The sequence below is a fragment of the Hyla sarda genome, chromosome 3 (genome assembly GCF_029499605.1).
Source record: "Hyla sarda isolate aHylSar1 chromosome 3, aHylSar1.hap1, whole genome shotgun sequence".
NCBI lineage: Eukaryota > Metazoa > Chordata > Amphibia > Anura > Hylidae > Hyla > Hyla sarda.
The window spans coordinates 357,462,685-357,477,326 of NC_079191.1; the positions used below are offsets into that span (position 1 = coordinate 357,462,685).

Sequence of the window (14,642 nt, forward strand, 5' to 3'; positions counted from 1 at the left end):
CGAGTCTATATTGACTATTTTTTTTAAAGGGAACCTGTCACATTTAAAATACAGTTTAGTCTGCAAGCATCATGTTATAAAATGTGAGGAGCTGAACAAACTGGTATACGTGGTCTCTCAACGAACAATGGCCTAAGGTTACAATTATTTCCACATGCAATGGTCTTTTCTGGACCATTGTAACTTGAAACCAAACTCAACATACAATGCTACGGACAGTCCAGATCTGTAAAACATGTCAATGGCTGGAAGATCTGACCAATCAGAATGGCCATTCACTCGTAAAACACCTGTATTACTGAAGTGTATGCACTGACTGGCTGTTGGGTGGCGCCCCCCTACAGTACAGGGAGGTACTACATCCTTTGGACACCTGGTGAGGGCGGCTCCATTTTACTTTTTGGACACTGTGTGTACTGTACAGGACCTTGATGAAGCTCCTGTCTTCTATATTTACAGCTTCCAGCAAAACTTTTTTACTTTTTATACGGAAGGACTTGCTTTATCTGTATTAGCTATCTACTTATGTTTCTTTTATTAGCACTTTTCCTGTTTTTGGCTGACACTTCGAGGCTTCAGAACCATTTGGTATGTTGAATTATGGTCTCAATATACAATGGTTTCAACTTACTGTGGTCGTCCTGGAAGCAATTAATATTGTAACTTGAGGGACCACTATATAACTTAGTAGGAAAAGTTTAAGATAACTTATTTATTTATGAAAATCTCTTCTCATTTTGTGCTAAGTAGTCATTTGGGCTGTTCTTCTCCAGCTCACAGTAGGACCGCCCACATGACTTCTTAGCCCAGAATGAGCAGAGATTTACATGAATTAGATAAATCATTTCCTGGAACATTCACGACCAAACTATATATAAATCTACTCATCCATTTCTGCTCCTGTAGATCAGTAGGAGGAACAACTCACCATGGTCTTGCCCTATGTTTGCTGCATCGGACTTAACATTTTTGTATCATGATTTTATAAGAATATGGAATAACAGTGATTTTTAACTGCCAGTGCTGTGATTTCCCTTTTCTGCTTTTGAATTCCTCCTGCTCTATAACATGATCTCTGCAGATTGGACTGTATGTTTAATGTGACAGATTGCCTTTAAACTCTAAAGCTTTAAACTATATCCTGTGCCATCGATTTCCTAGTTTAGCAAGATCAACACATGAATGACACCTGTGTATGGGATCCACTGACTCCCCCAATGTCAGTTGAGAGAGGTATTTTGTACGGGGATCTCATGTCTGTTTGTTTTTGTTTTTTTTATTCCTCTTGGAGAATAGGCCATTGGCAAAGGTGTTTGACAGCACCCCTCTCCCTAATGGCATAAATAAACCATGTGGATGTTTATGATTGACCTGGAAAAACAGTACTTGGATGAATGAACAGTAGACTAAGAGTTTTTTCTTGTGTATGGCCAGCTTAACTATGATGATTTAGCTATTATGAATTTATTATAAATGTATAAATTATAAATTCATGGCATGAGTTACGGCGCTGAACCCTTATAAATTATTTCTGTGCGCATTACACTAAACTCCCAGTGACCTAGAATTTTGGAATTAGTTGAGCTTTTCCTACATTTATACAACCAAGTATCTGGGACATCTCTTACAGAATACAGAACTGATTATAGGCTTTAGGAGTAGTGATGTTATACTTAAAACACAATATCAATGTCGAAATCATGAGAAGTAGTTATTATTTGATATTTAAACGCAGATGATGAAAAATTCCAGAAATCATCTACAGAGAGTTCTGAAATATGTAACACTTCAGATTAGTTGTCAGCTTGATGATGTTCCAATATATAAAGGCTGTATTATCGATAAGGGTGGGTAAAGCAGCTGTGATGATGGACCTTCAGTAAATGTCAGGTGGAGAAGAACAGGCGTAAGATGGAGTAGTAATGTATATACTGTATAGAAAGAGGTTTGGGTTGGATCTTGATAAATGGTTCTTTCCAGGATTTAGGATATCAATCGCTTTCTTCTTTAGTACTTTGATATTTTCTTTGTGCATAGTGCTATGGCCAGTATACTTCTTTTGTACATTCGTAGCACCGATTCAAAGTGCTTCAAGATAGGCCATCAGTCATGAAGGAAAACCACAGAGTAGGTGACAATCTATGGGGCCCTCCTTGATCTTCTGAACCTCTTGTCAGTAGAGGGGCTTGAGTTCTGCCTATCTGACTACACTTATGATGCTAAATGAATAAGGGCTTATCCATGTGTCTTATCATTAAGGTAAATAGGTGCAGGACACATTTCAGCATGCAATTCAGTATGCTGTTCCTAGCTGTTTATAGAAAGCTGAGGAAGGCATGCACGCAGAAAGGCGTCCTGTACCTGTGTACCTTGATGATAAGAAACATGAATAAACCCTGATTGATTTAGCATAATTGGTAAGTGCCAGGAATATTATTGTTTACATGTGTTGGAGCGCCTCCACCACGAATACCACCACCCACGGAAGTGCTGACCTACCAGATTGCAGTATCTGACTACACTGTCTGCTGCTCTTACTCATTGCTTTGGAATCAACAGCTTTCCTGAGTAGTTGAGGATAGCAACCTAAGGATTACCTGCAGCAAAGTCCAGTTCCCTGTAAAGGAGTTAAATGGTGAGCACACTGTGTGCCGCCATATGGTGCTTTATGACGCCATAGATTCTTTCCTAGAAGTGATGTATTGGAAGTGATAACACAGCTATGGGTGCATATTATGGATCTTTGGCATGTTGATTACAGACTCTATGACCTTAAAACCTCCCTATTAACCACAGATTTGGACCACGGGACCAGTGAGGACCCTATTACAATGGGGCGAGTATCAAAATCCTTGTTCAATGGTCACACATCTCCCCATGTATTAGGATATGTATGACCAACAGTGATGGAAGTAAAAGTCTTCAGGAACAATCCGGCGATCTCCCCTATGGCCCAGCCCACATGATAACTGTGCAATGTAATAGGCTCCTCAATTGAGCCCCGATCTACTTAATCAGGGCTTACATCGGAAACAGGTCTGACTATATAATACCACTCTTAGATGGATGTTCTGAGAAGGAATCAAAAGAAAAGCAGGAGGAACATTACAGAACATTTTTTTGAATGTTTAAAAAAAAATGTGTTTACATGCTTGTAACAGGATAAAAAGTAATTTTAAGTCAGGGGAAAAGGGGTGAATTTTTTGGGGAGAGTTTAGCTTTATCCCCAAAATTATAATTTATAAAGATAAAACCCTCATACCAATTATATATATACTGAAAGTACTACCGTACTTTTCCTGCAGAAAATAAAGACATGACATTGTTGCTTTTATGAATAATTTTTTTTCAATTTACAATTTTGTGAAAGTGTTTTTCTCCATAAATACAAGCCGTCATTTGGCTTTTGTTTACAATGTTACCCCTACAGATGTAGCAGAAAGTTAAGTCAGACTTGGTGGGTTATTTAGTTAACGCACTATAACTCTGCTACATCTGTATGTGTTTGTCCTGACAAGTACATTTGGAAATCCACTTCCTTCAGAATTTCTTGGCAAGTTTGTTTGTTGTATCCGTTCATTATTTTAAGCATGCAGCAGAGCTGATTCATCCACTTTTTATTTCTTTTTTATTTTTTTGTCACTTGGATTTCCTCCAGAGACTATCTGTACAGTAGCAGGAAACAGCAGGAAGGATGTAAAGCAGAACTCATCCATGTCTTAGAAGGGTTTATAAGAGCGTCCCCCACAAATAGCATCAGGATGGTAATATATTAGGCAGTACAGTGGTAAAATAATAGGGAAGTAACAAAGTAAATTTTATAAAAGATTTTAGTATGGATATTTGCCAATTTCCCCCATTTTGGCTAGACATTCCCTAGTTTAAATTCAGAATCCTTGAAAGGCTTGGCAAAGGTCAGAGATCGATGCCCCTACCATCTGCCCATCACCAAAGCGTAGAAAAAATACCTGTCCTGGTTATTGCTTCTGCAAGAGCCGCTGGCCCAGCATCCATCAGGAGACAGGAGTCAAGGGTATGGTTCCTGATCCCCATATCACCCTAAGACATTCAGGAAGGACCACTATGAGGTCACACCCTGTAAAATCCTTAGGGACTAAATAAATATATGAAAGTGAACACACAGTGACACAAACTAGATTTAAAGTGCAATGCCTATCCGGCCCAGCCTCACCCTGTGCTCCATCCCAGAAGTGTCTTTTCTGGAATTGAGAAATGTATTTCAGGGAATGGTCTGTGTCACTCATGTCAAGGGGGTGTGAAGGAGTCCGGAAGGGGGTGTGATGGGGGACACAACCTCCTTACAAGCAACTTTAGGGCCAACTTGCAGCACCTAAAATTGCAGAAATATACACGACCTGAATAGGTGGTGTATATTTGTACGCCAAGTGCAACGGCAGCCATAGAACCACAAGACTGAATAAGAGTTGATTCAGCGAAATAAAAAGGGACAGGTCTTTTTTATGTGCATCACACCAAAATGTACAGATCTGCAAAGCTTAAAGGGGTATGCCCGGTTTATACATCTTATCCCCTATCAAAAGTATAGGGCATAAGATGTATGATCACAGGGGTCCCGCTGCTGGGGACCCCCCTGATCTTGGTGCAGCCCCTGGCATTCTGTGTCTGGTGCTGCCTCCGAGATGGGGACGTGACGTCACAGCCACACCCCTAGTGACATCACATCATGCCCCCTCCATTCATGTCTATCATAGCATCCCTTCATAGGTTATCTCTGTTGATATAGTCACTAAAGTTTCATAGTCACTAAAGGGGTACTCTGGTGGAAAACAGATTTTCAACTGGTGCCAGAAAGTTAAATAGATTTGTAAGTTACTTCTATTTAAAAATCTTAATCCTTCCAGTACTTATCAGCTGCTGTATGCTCCACAGGAAGTTGTATTTCTTTTTGGAATTCTTTTCTGTCTGACCACAGTGCTCTCTGCTGACACCTCTGTCCATGTCAGGAACTATCCAGAGTACAAGCAAATCCCCATAGCAAAATTCTCCTGCTCTGGACAGTTCCTGACATGGTGTTAAAAAAAGGGTTTTCAACAATACAATTTTAACAGTAACTAACCAGGAAAGCTGGGGTTTTTTAGTTGATTTTAGTTGATTTTTCTGTGGTGCACACAAATGTCATACAGCTTACAAAGACGCCTACAAAATCCCATCACTGTCCATGTAAAACTTTCTACAGACTGAACATCCATCAAAGATGCTAAAAATAAAGTGTGGTAAAAAAAAAGTCTCTAATCGATAACAAGCCACAAAAAAAGCTACAAGTTCAACAGAAAAGTTTACAGAAACATATTTTAAAGTGGTAGTGCGACCCTATGATAAAAAAGGTGCCAGTACACAACAAAAAATAAAGGTGAAAAAAAGGGGTTCAGCCACACCAGTATTGAAAAGTCTCCCCTCTGTGTTTCAGTTGTAGTCGGACAGCTGATGTGGTGCAGTACCTACTAACAGCCTGGTGGTGGCTCTGTGTGCAGCATTATAACAGTTCTCTTTATTAGGATTTACTTACGAGTTTATAGTTTTCTTTGCTTGTTGCAGGACAGTTTGCAGTATATAAAGGCATTCCATGCATTTTTACTTTATAAATTCTTTCCTTTGTACTCATTTACACTTTTAGGGCTTTCTAGATAACTCATAGTTTAGTTCCTGGTATTCCAGGGCCGGAAACAACCTTGGAAAAGGGAATAAGAGAACAATAGCAAGAAGTAATCACAATCTGAGTTCATGGTTCATGATATAAATAAACATATTGGTAGAAAAGTCTCTTCTGTATATAAAACCCAGCTGTACATGAATAATAAGTGTGGGCTGGTTAACTGGTCAGAAGGGGGGCAATGTTTAATGTAATTTAATTAGAGATTGTTAAAGGTATGGTTTATGGCAAACCTCGGGTTATTTCTGCATATTCCCATGTATCATGGAGCTAATTTAAGAAATTCTCCACCTAAATGTATTTTTGGAAGATGAGGCTGTGAAGGGAACAGCAGGATTTTACTACTGTCAAACTTGCCTTTACTTTCTCTACCCTCAGCCCAGTTAGCTGTGAGCCGGCCAAAGACTTGCGTTACACAGAATAACAACTAGTGTCATTTACGTATAGGTCAGGGAGCACGTCATTTGCAAACTGAAAAATAGAGGTTATTAAAGAGGTTATTCTTCCAAAAACAGCACCCCACGTGTCCTCATGTTGTGTGTAGAACTGGGTTGCAGTACCCCAATCAAACTGAGGACAAAAGTGTCGCTGTTAGTGGGATATAGAATCTGTGGTTTTTTTTTTTTCTATTCTTAGATAACCGTTGTTCAGGTAAAATCCTCAGGGAAAGAAAGTCGCAGGCAATTGGATGACATTTTACAAGTTTTTTTCTTGGAAATTTTGCTCAGTGAAATTGACCCGCGGTGCAGATTTGTCATTTCCATTTTTTCCCCTTAGATTACATATATATATTGTAGCATGTATAAAATCCATGGTCAGTCTGCAGTAAAATCCCAATGTTTCCCTACCCTAAATCTTAGGACAAAGAACATAGAAGGACTTTATTCTCATTTATTTACTGTTAGTATTTTATTTATTTGTTTGTTTATATATTTTGAGTTAAACATTATTGTTTTTCGTTTTTGACCTTTGCTACATAACATTTCTAGCTTTAGGTTATTTCATACTATTTCAGCATTTATGGTAGGCTCAGAAGCGAAGTAGACCACAATATTGAGTCCTTTACACAAAACATATACTGTATGTTCGTGAAACAGACCACTAGTTGACAAGTTTTGGTCTTTTAAAGCCTAGAGCAGTTTTTCCTAACCTGGTTGCCTCCTGTTGCACAACTACAACTCCCAGCTGTAACAGCTGGGGGGCCCCTGGTTGGGAAACACTGACCTAGAGGTACACTTTGGGTACTCTGTGGAGATATATATATATATTTTTTTTTTTTTCAAAGTTGATGTGGTCCCAAAATGTTAAACTAATGGGGCCTAAACTATGAAATTTTTTACCATCCTGGTACCAACAAAAAAACATTTTTATATATCACTCAATACCTAATCCTGACCATGTACATGTAATTGTTATGTGTCTAGCCCCTTTATTTATTTTTTATTACACTTTTAATTTAGCTCACTAGTCTGAATTCCTCTCAAAGGGAGGAGGCGTGGCCTCACTGTGCAGGTCTCCGCCCCCTCCCTCAGTATGCTGTCTGCTCACATCTCCCCTAGCATTAGCAAAACTACAACTCCCAGCTTGTCCTCACGGACAGTAGCGGGACACAAGATGACAGTGGGAGGATTTTTCCTCCAGCTCTGAGCCCTGCACTCACAGCTGTCAATCAAGGAAGTGTGTCCATGACATAGGTGATGATGCATGGACACAGCAAGACTAGTATGTGTCCAAGCAGGCAGGGGGGGGCAGTTGTTTGACCGGCTTTTTAGTATGCTTTACTATGCTATTGGTTATACATGCTTTACAACATATCAAAAGTTTTGTTATCTTACAGTGCCCATTTAATTATGTATTGCTTTCTATATAATTTCTTGTTTATATCCCATTTGCAGTAACTGGAGGTGACTCATGTAATTTGTAGAAATAAAATGCTGTGACACTGGCCCAGAAGCTTGCTTTGTGACATAGTCCATTTTAGTAGTTTGTGTTTCTTAGAATGTGGTTATAATTTATGGTAATGATTACTTTTGCTCAGGTCACTTTGGTCTTAAAGTAGCATTGAATTATTTCCTAAGATTGTTAAAATAACTTGAGCAAACAGTCTACTCTGCAGAGCAGTTCATGGCTGTTCCTGAGCATGATGACAAAAATAGAGATAGGGGATAAGATGTCTGATCGCGGAGTTCAGCTGCGGCACCCCAGACATCCGGTGCACGGAGCGAACTTTGCTCCATGCTGGATGACTGGCGATGCAGGGCTGGAGGCTCATGACGTCAAAGCCACGCCCGTGTGAAGTCATGGCCACGCCCCCTCAATGCAAGTCAATGGGAGGGGGCGTGACAGCCGTCACACCCCCTTCCATATACTTGCATTGAAGGGGCGTGTCCTTGACTACATGAGGGTGTGTGGCCCTGAGGGGGTGTGGCCCTGATCTCCCTGCTGCACCGGGTGCAGCAGGGAGATCGCGGGAGCCCCAGCAGCGGGACCTCCGCGATCAGACATCTTATACCCTATCCTTTGGATAGGGGATAAGATGTCAAGGGGTGGAGTACCCCTTTAAAGGGGTTATCCACCATAAGGTGATTTTAGTACGTACCTGGCAGACAGTAATGGACATGCTTAGGAAGGATCTGCGCTTGTCTTGGGCTAAATGGCTATGTTGTGAGATTACCATAACACTGTGGCTAGTTTTCTGTGAACTTGTATTTCCTGTTTTCAGTTTTCTTGTTTGCCTACAAATCCCATGATACCATTTTCCTTCTTCCCACACATCAGCCACCCCACCCATTGAAACATAAATGAACTGCCGACCTGTGGTTTTCAATCAGAGTGCCTCCAGCTGTTGCATTAGTTGCAGATTGATCGCTCCACCCATTGAAGCAGACAGGCTCCCTGTCATCAGCTGACTAGTGAGTCAGGTCTCGACCGCATTGCAAGCTGGGAAAAATCCGAGACAACAGTCATTTTGTATTTGAACCCATTGGTGACCGGTTTGGCGGTGGGTCAGTAATGGTGTGGGGTGGCATTTCTTTGGGGGGCCGCACAGCCCTCCATGTGCTTGCCAGAGGTAGCCTGACTGCCATTAGGTACCGAGATGAGATCCTCAGACCCCTTGTGAGACCATATGCTGGTGCAGTTGGCCCTGGGTTCCTCCTAATGCAAAATAATGCTAGACCTCATGTGGCTGGAGTGTGTCAGCAGTTCCTGCAATAGGAAGGCATTGATGCTATGGACTGGCCGCCCGTTCCCCAGACCTGAATCTGATTGAGCACATCTGGGACATCATGTCTCGCTCCATCTACCAAAGCCACATTGCACCACAGACTGTCCAGGAGTTGGCGGACGCTTTAGTCCAGGTCTGGGAGGACATCCCTCAGGAGACCATCCGCCACCTCATCAGGAGCATGCCCAGGTGTTGTAGGGAGGTCATAAGGGCACGTGGAGGCCACACACTCTACTGAGCCTCATTTTGACTTGTTTTAAGGACATTACATCAAAGTTGGATCAGCCTGTAGTGGGGTTTTCCACTTTGAGTGTGACTCCATATCCAGACCTCCATGGGTTGATACATTTTGATTTCCATTGATAATTTTTGTGTGATTTTGTTGTCAGTACATTCAACTATGTAAAGACGAAAGTATTTCATACGATTAGTTCATTCATTCAGATCTAGGATGTGTTATCTTAGTGTTCCCTATTTTTTTGAGCAATGTATTTTAGGAAACTGTCAAAATCACATGCCAGTGTATAAGACTAATGGCCTGAGTGTAGTCAGCTAGTAAGTTACATTTAATTTATTTTCCAAGCATATAAAAGTTTTGGTTCGGACTGAGAAGCGTGGGTTTCCAGCAATTTTCAATCTGAAACAAAACTTTGATGCATTTGGAAAATGACCCAAAAGTCACTAGCTGACAACTCTCGGGCCAGTGAACTGAATGGGGCCTGTGCCTGTCCGAGCACGGATATGTCATCATGTTATTATGGAAGCTACCGGATGTATTATGGGAGCTACCCTATGTATCCACTGACAGCTTTCATTTCGGGTCATCAGACCTATGGTCAGGCAGGAATTTATAGCTGTAATATAAATGCAAACATGCATCCGTATAACACTAATGTGACACTGGCCTTTGTGCATAACCGCAAAGCTGCGTTTTAGTTAGGGATGTCCCGATACCGATACTAGTATGGGTATCGGGGCCAATACTATCCGTTTGCATTGTATCGGGGATTCATTTAATGTCCCCGATACCATGTCCGATACCTGCTGCCGCTCTGTTTCCCCATCCTCCCGTCCGCATCATGGCGTTCCATGGAGGAGCATGTGACACACACGTCACTCCACCTCCACCAGAATGGAGCAGTGGAGCGGCATCACCTGACAGAGGACAGCCACAGGTGAGCTGTCTACAAGGGTGGGGGCTGCGGTCTACAGGGGGGGGGCTGTTACTAATGTCTAAAGGGGGTGGGGCTGCTGTCTAAAGGGGGGGCTTCTGTCTAAGGGAGGGGCTGCTGTCTAAAGGGAGGGGCTGCTGTCTAAGGGGGGGCTGCTGTCTAAAGGGGGTGGGCCTGCTGTCTAAAGGGGGGGCCTGCTATTTACAAGGGGGGCTGCTACTAATGTCTACAAGGGGCTGCTGCTAATGTCTGCAGGGGGATACTACCTACTATTAAAGGCATTCTTACAGCAGAGTCACCTGCACTAACTTGAATTTATAGGTAGATAGCGCAGGTGACCCGGTTTCCACCGCTGCTCACCATGTGAACATCAGCGCAATCGCTCCGAAGACATTGGTCTCGCCGCCAATAAAATTTCCTGTTCTGCCCAATGGAGAAGAGAGAAATCTTGGCTCATACTACAGCAGCCGCCTCCATTGTACTCAACAAGGAACCCACATATCATGCGGTAAGCAGCGCCAGAAACCGTGTCACCCTGCTGTCAGATTCCCTTTAAAATAAAAGTACTCGTACTTGGTATCGGCGAGTACTAGAATTAAAGTATCGGTACTCGTACTCGGTCTAAAAAAAGGGTATCGGGACATCCCTAGTTTTAGTATCCACTTTACAGGTGCAACACCCAGAGTCCCTTTTGGTTCTATTAAACCAGATCACCATTGAACCCATTGGTGACCCGTATAAGTACAGTAGGGGATGGTGGGGTTGTATTGTAGTACAGGAAATTTCCTTTGCTATTTTGCTAATTTGGGAACAGATTTACAGTCGAATCGCTGTCATCATATTCCTCAATATTTTTGGATTGTGTCCTTTTAGTTGGATAATAATGCACACTTTATATTGAATTTTGACAGGTCAGATCATTCCCTGCCTCGTGTCCATTCATTTTCATTTGCCACATTGTATTATATTTTCACAATGAACAACAATCACGGTATCTCGGTAAAGGAATGAGGCAATGTGTATGTTGGAATTTTTACTGCAATGTTTCCTCGCTCTCTGATTCATTTTCTTGTGTATTTGAGGAAGTTCAGGGCGTGCAGATTTACAATCCATACTGCCTCTTGACAATGAAGTGACTAAACCTGCCTAAAGTTTGAGCTCACGCCCCTTCGGCCAACTCACGTCAGTGTGTTTTGTCCTTCCTCAGCTTATTGACACCATTGCCACAGAGATCGGGGAATTGAAACAGGAGATGGTACAGACAGAATTCAGCGTCCGTGATGAAGAGGAGCTGATCGAGTGCTTGAGGTGAGGATGTGTGCATGGGTAGAGGTAAAAGAGAGTTGTAGGTTCGGAGACGTTCTCCTTTGCCGTTACACTTGTAAGTGCTTGCGAAGATATTATATTGTTCTCTGGTTTAATGGGGAGTGACCGCAACTGATAACACTGTAATGTTTATTAACCATTATTTACATAGCACCAACATATTCCACAGTGTTGTTCACAGCATGTTTTTTACTCATTCGGATCAGTCCTTGACCCTAGAGCAGTTTTTTCCAACCAGGGTGCCTCCAGCTATTGCAAAAACTACAACTCCCAGCATGCCCGGACAGCCGTTGGCTGTCCGGGCATGCTGGGAGTTGTAGTTTTTCAACAGATGGAGGCACCCTGGTTGGGAAACACTGCCCTAGAGGGTTCACAATGTGCTCTTTCTATTAGAGATGAGCGAACTTGCAGTTCGATTCGTCACAAACTTCTCGGCTCGGCAGTTGATGACTTTTCCTGCATAAATTAGTTCAGCTTTCCGGTGCTCCGGTGGGCTGGAAAAAGTGGATACATTCCTAGGAGACTCTTTCCTAGGACTGTATCCACCTTTTCCAGCCCACCGGAGCACCTGAAGGCTCAACTAATTTGACGCAGGATAAGTCATCAACTGCCGAGCCGAGAAGTTCGTGACGAATCAAATTTACTGTAAGTTCGCTCATCTCTACTCTCTATCTCACACATTGATACATGGTAGGATAGGCGAAAGTTTTTATGTGTGTGTGTCCATAAATGTATTCCTTTTAGAATATTTCCCATAAGAAAGCCAATATATATGTACATTTATATAATAGATAGATGGATAGATTTTCTTGTATTCTTTTAACATTGTTAAATATTTAGTAATTTTTGGAGTATAATGAGGTAAATCATGTGACCCCTATATAATCAAAGGGTCCATAGACCCCTATATAATCAAAGGGGTCCATTTGGTGCAGGTTCAGAACCGAAAAAGGGAAATAACCTTTCAAATGTAAACCTACACTTATCAATTTGTTTCTCTTAGGGTTGGGTCACATGGGCCGTATTTTGCGACATATTTTCTGCAGCTGATTTTGCTACCCATTGACTTTAACCCCTTAAGGACGGACCCATTTTTTTTTTACCCTAATGACCAGGCTCTTTTTTATTTTTTTATTTGACATGTGTCTCTTTAAATGGTAATAACGTTAGAACTTTTTTTCTGAGCGCAGCGATACGGAGATTGTTTTTTTTCGTGACATATTGTACTTTATATAAGTGGTGCATTTTTGGTGACACATGCAGAATTTTTTGTGAAGAAGTCCAAAATATTGTGAAAAACTGGAAGATTTTTGGCGTTTTTTTAAAACGTAAAAGTGATGTTATATTGATTCTGTGGGTCAGTACGATTATGGCGATACCCATGTTTTATCGCTTTCTATGTTCTTCTTCCTTTTCTGAGCAAAATTCTTTTTCTGCCATAATTTTTTAGATATGTGCTACCTTTTGATCTTTTTAAATTGGCGAATTTTGCAGGGTTTTTTTTTTATGGTGTTCACTGTACAGCATAATTTACATTATAGTTTTATAGTACATGTCATTTCGGACGTGGCAATACCTATTATGTATATGATTTGTGGTTTTTTTGTGTTTTTTTGGTGATAATACAGGGCTTTTATTGGGAAAGGGGCATTTTTTTTTCTCTAGGATGTATGCAAACGTCCTAGCGCACGAACGTGTCGGGTGCTGGGATGTATGCATACATCCTATAGCGGGAAGGGGTTAAAGGCATACTCCACTGGAAAACATTATTTTTTTTTTTTAAACTCTTTCAGTACTTGACAGCTGCTGCATGCCCTAGAGGAAGTTCTTTTGAATTTCCTTTCTATCGGACCACAGTACTCTCTGCTGACACCTCTGTCCATGTCAGGAACTGTCCAGAGCAGGAGAGGTTTGCTATGGGGATTTGCTTCTACTCTGGACAGTTCTTGACATGGACAGAGGTGTCAGCAGAGAGCACTGTGGTCAGACAGAAAAGACATTCAAAAAGAAAAGAACTTCCTCTGTAGTATACAGCAGCTTAGAAGTAGATTTTTAAATAGAAGTAATTTACAAATCTGGTTACCTTTCTGGCACCGGTTGATTGTAGTAAAAATGTTTTCCAGCGGAGTACCCCTTTAATGGATAGGAAAATGAGCAGCTGCAAAATTCACCATGTGTGACCCTACCCATAAACAAACTTCCCAACATATACATCTAGCAAACTTTCAACAGCAAACATAATTGTACAGTATGAGATGTAAGTCCATAATATCAACACATCATTATCCTTCCTTGTCTTCCAATAATCAGACCATTTTACATCTATAAGAGGAAAGTCAGGGTCGCTTAAATATTCTTTTACAAGTTGCTCTTTAGTCATAGTAATTCCGTGCTGGTATTTCATAACATTTGAGCTTAAATAGAAACTTCTGACTTGACAGAAAATCACTGAGCAGACTGAATTACACAAGACATGACTCTGGTGGAGGATGTGGACTTTTTCTTCTTCGGATTGTATTTTCACTGACATGCAAATAGTTTTTTGGCATAAAGTAGGTTATCGGCCTGTTAAATGTTCAGGTCTATGACATAAGATTGTAGCTGGCACATTCCTGGCATCTCAGGGTTATGGTATTATTACACATAATTTTAAGTCTGAACTGAGTGGAGTCACTGGAGGGTATACATTGTAATATACAATGCCTCCTTCCTATATGTGTGCTTACCATAATAGCATTAAAGTGGACCTGTCAGCAGGGAAATAGGGGTGTAAATAAGAACATGCCTAGATGGGGCTAGCCATCAGGATTCCAGACATACCTTTTTTATCTCCATACTCCTTTCCAGCGCTGACATAGAAGTCTTTTTATTATGTAAATGAGGCTCAAAAATCCCAGGGGGCGTTCCCCTGCCCATGTCCTCTTATTCACTGCCTTTATGCACACGGCTGACTGGGTAAAGAGAGCATGGGCTGGGCTTAGCTAGGCTCTTGTCCTGCTCAGGAACGCCCCCTACCAGTGCTAGAGAGGACAATGGAGATAAAAAAAAAATATGTATGCCTGGAATCCTGAGGGCTATCCCTATCCAGCCATGTGCTTATTTGCTACCATGTTTTTCTACTTACAGGTCCACTTTAAAGGGGTACTCCACCCCTAGACATCTTATCCCCTATCCAAAGGATAGGGTATAAGATGTCTGATCACAGGGGTCCCGCTGCTGGGGGCCC

The 14,642-nt window shown here is 41.5% G+C and overlaps 1 protein-coding gene across 2 annotated transcripts in view; it reads left to right on the forward strand.

The window, feature by feature from the left end:
* RIN2 (Ras and Rab interactor 2) overlaps positions 1-14,642 on the forward strand; it is a 181,241-nt gene that overhangs the window by 76,752 nt on the left and 89,847 nt on the right. For both annotated transcript variants that reach the window (XM_056567631.1, XM_056567632.1), the window contains exon 3: positions 11,298-11,398. In XM_056567631.1, the coding sequence (XP_056423606.1) occupies positions 11,298-11,398 (101 nt within the window). The remainder of the gene's footprint in view (positions 1-11,297; positions 11,399-14,642) is intronic.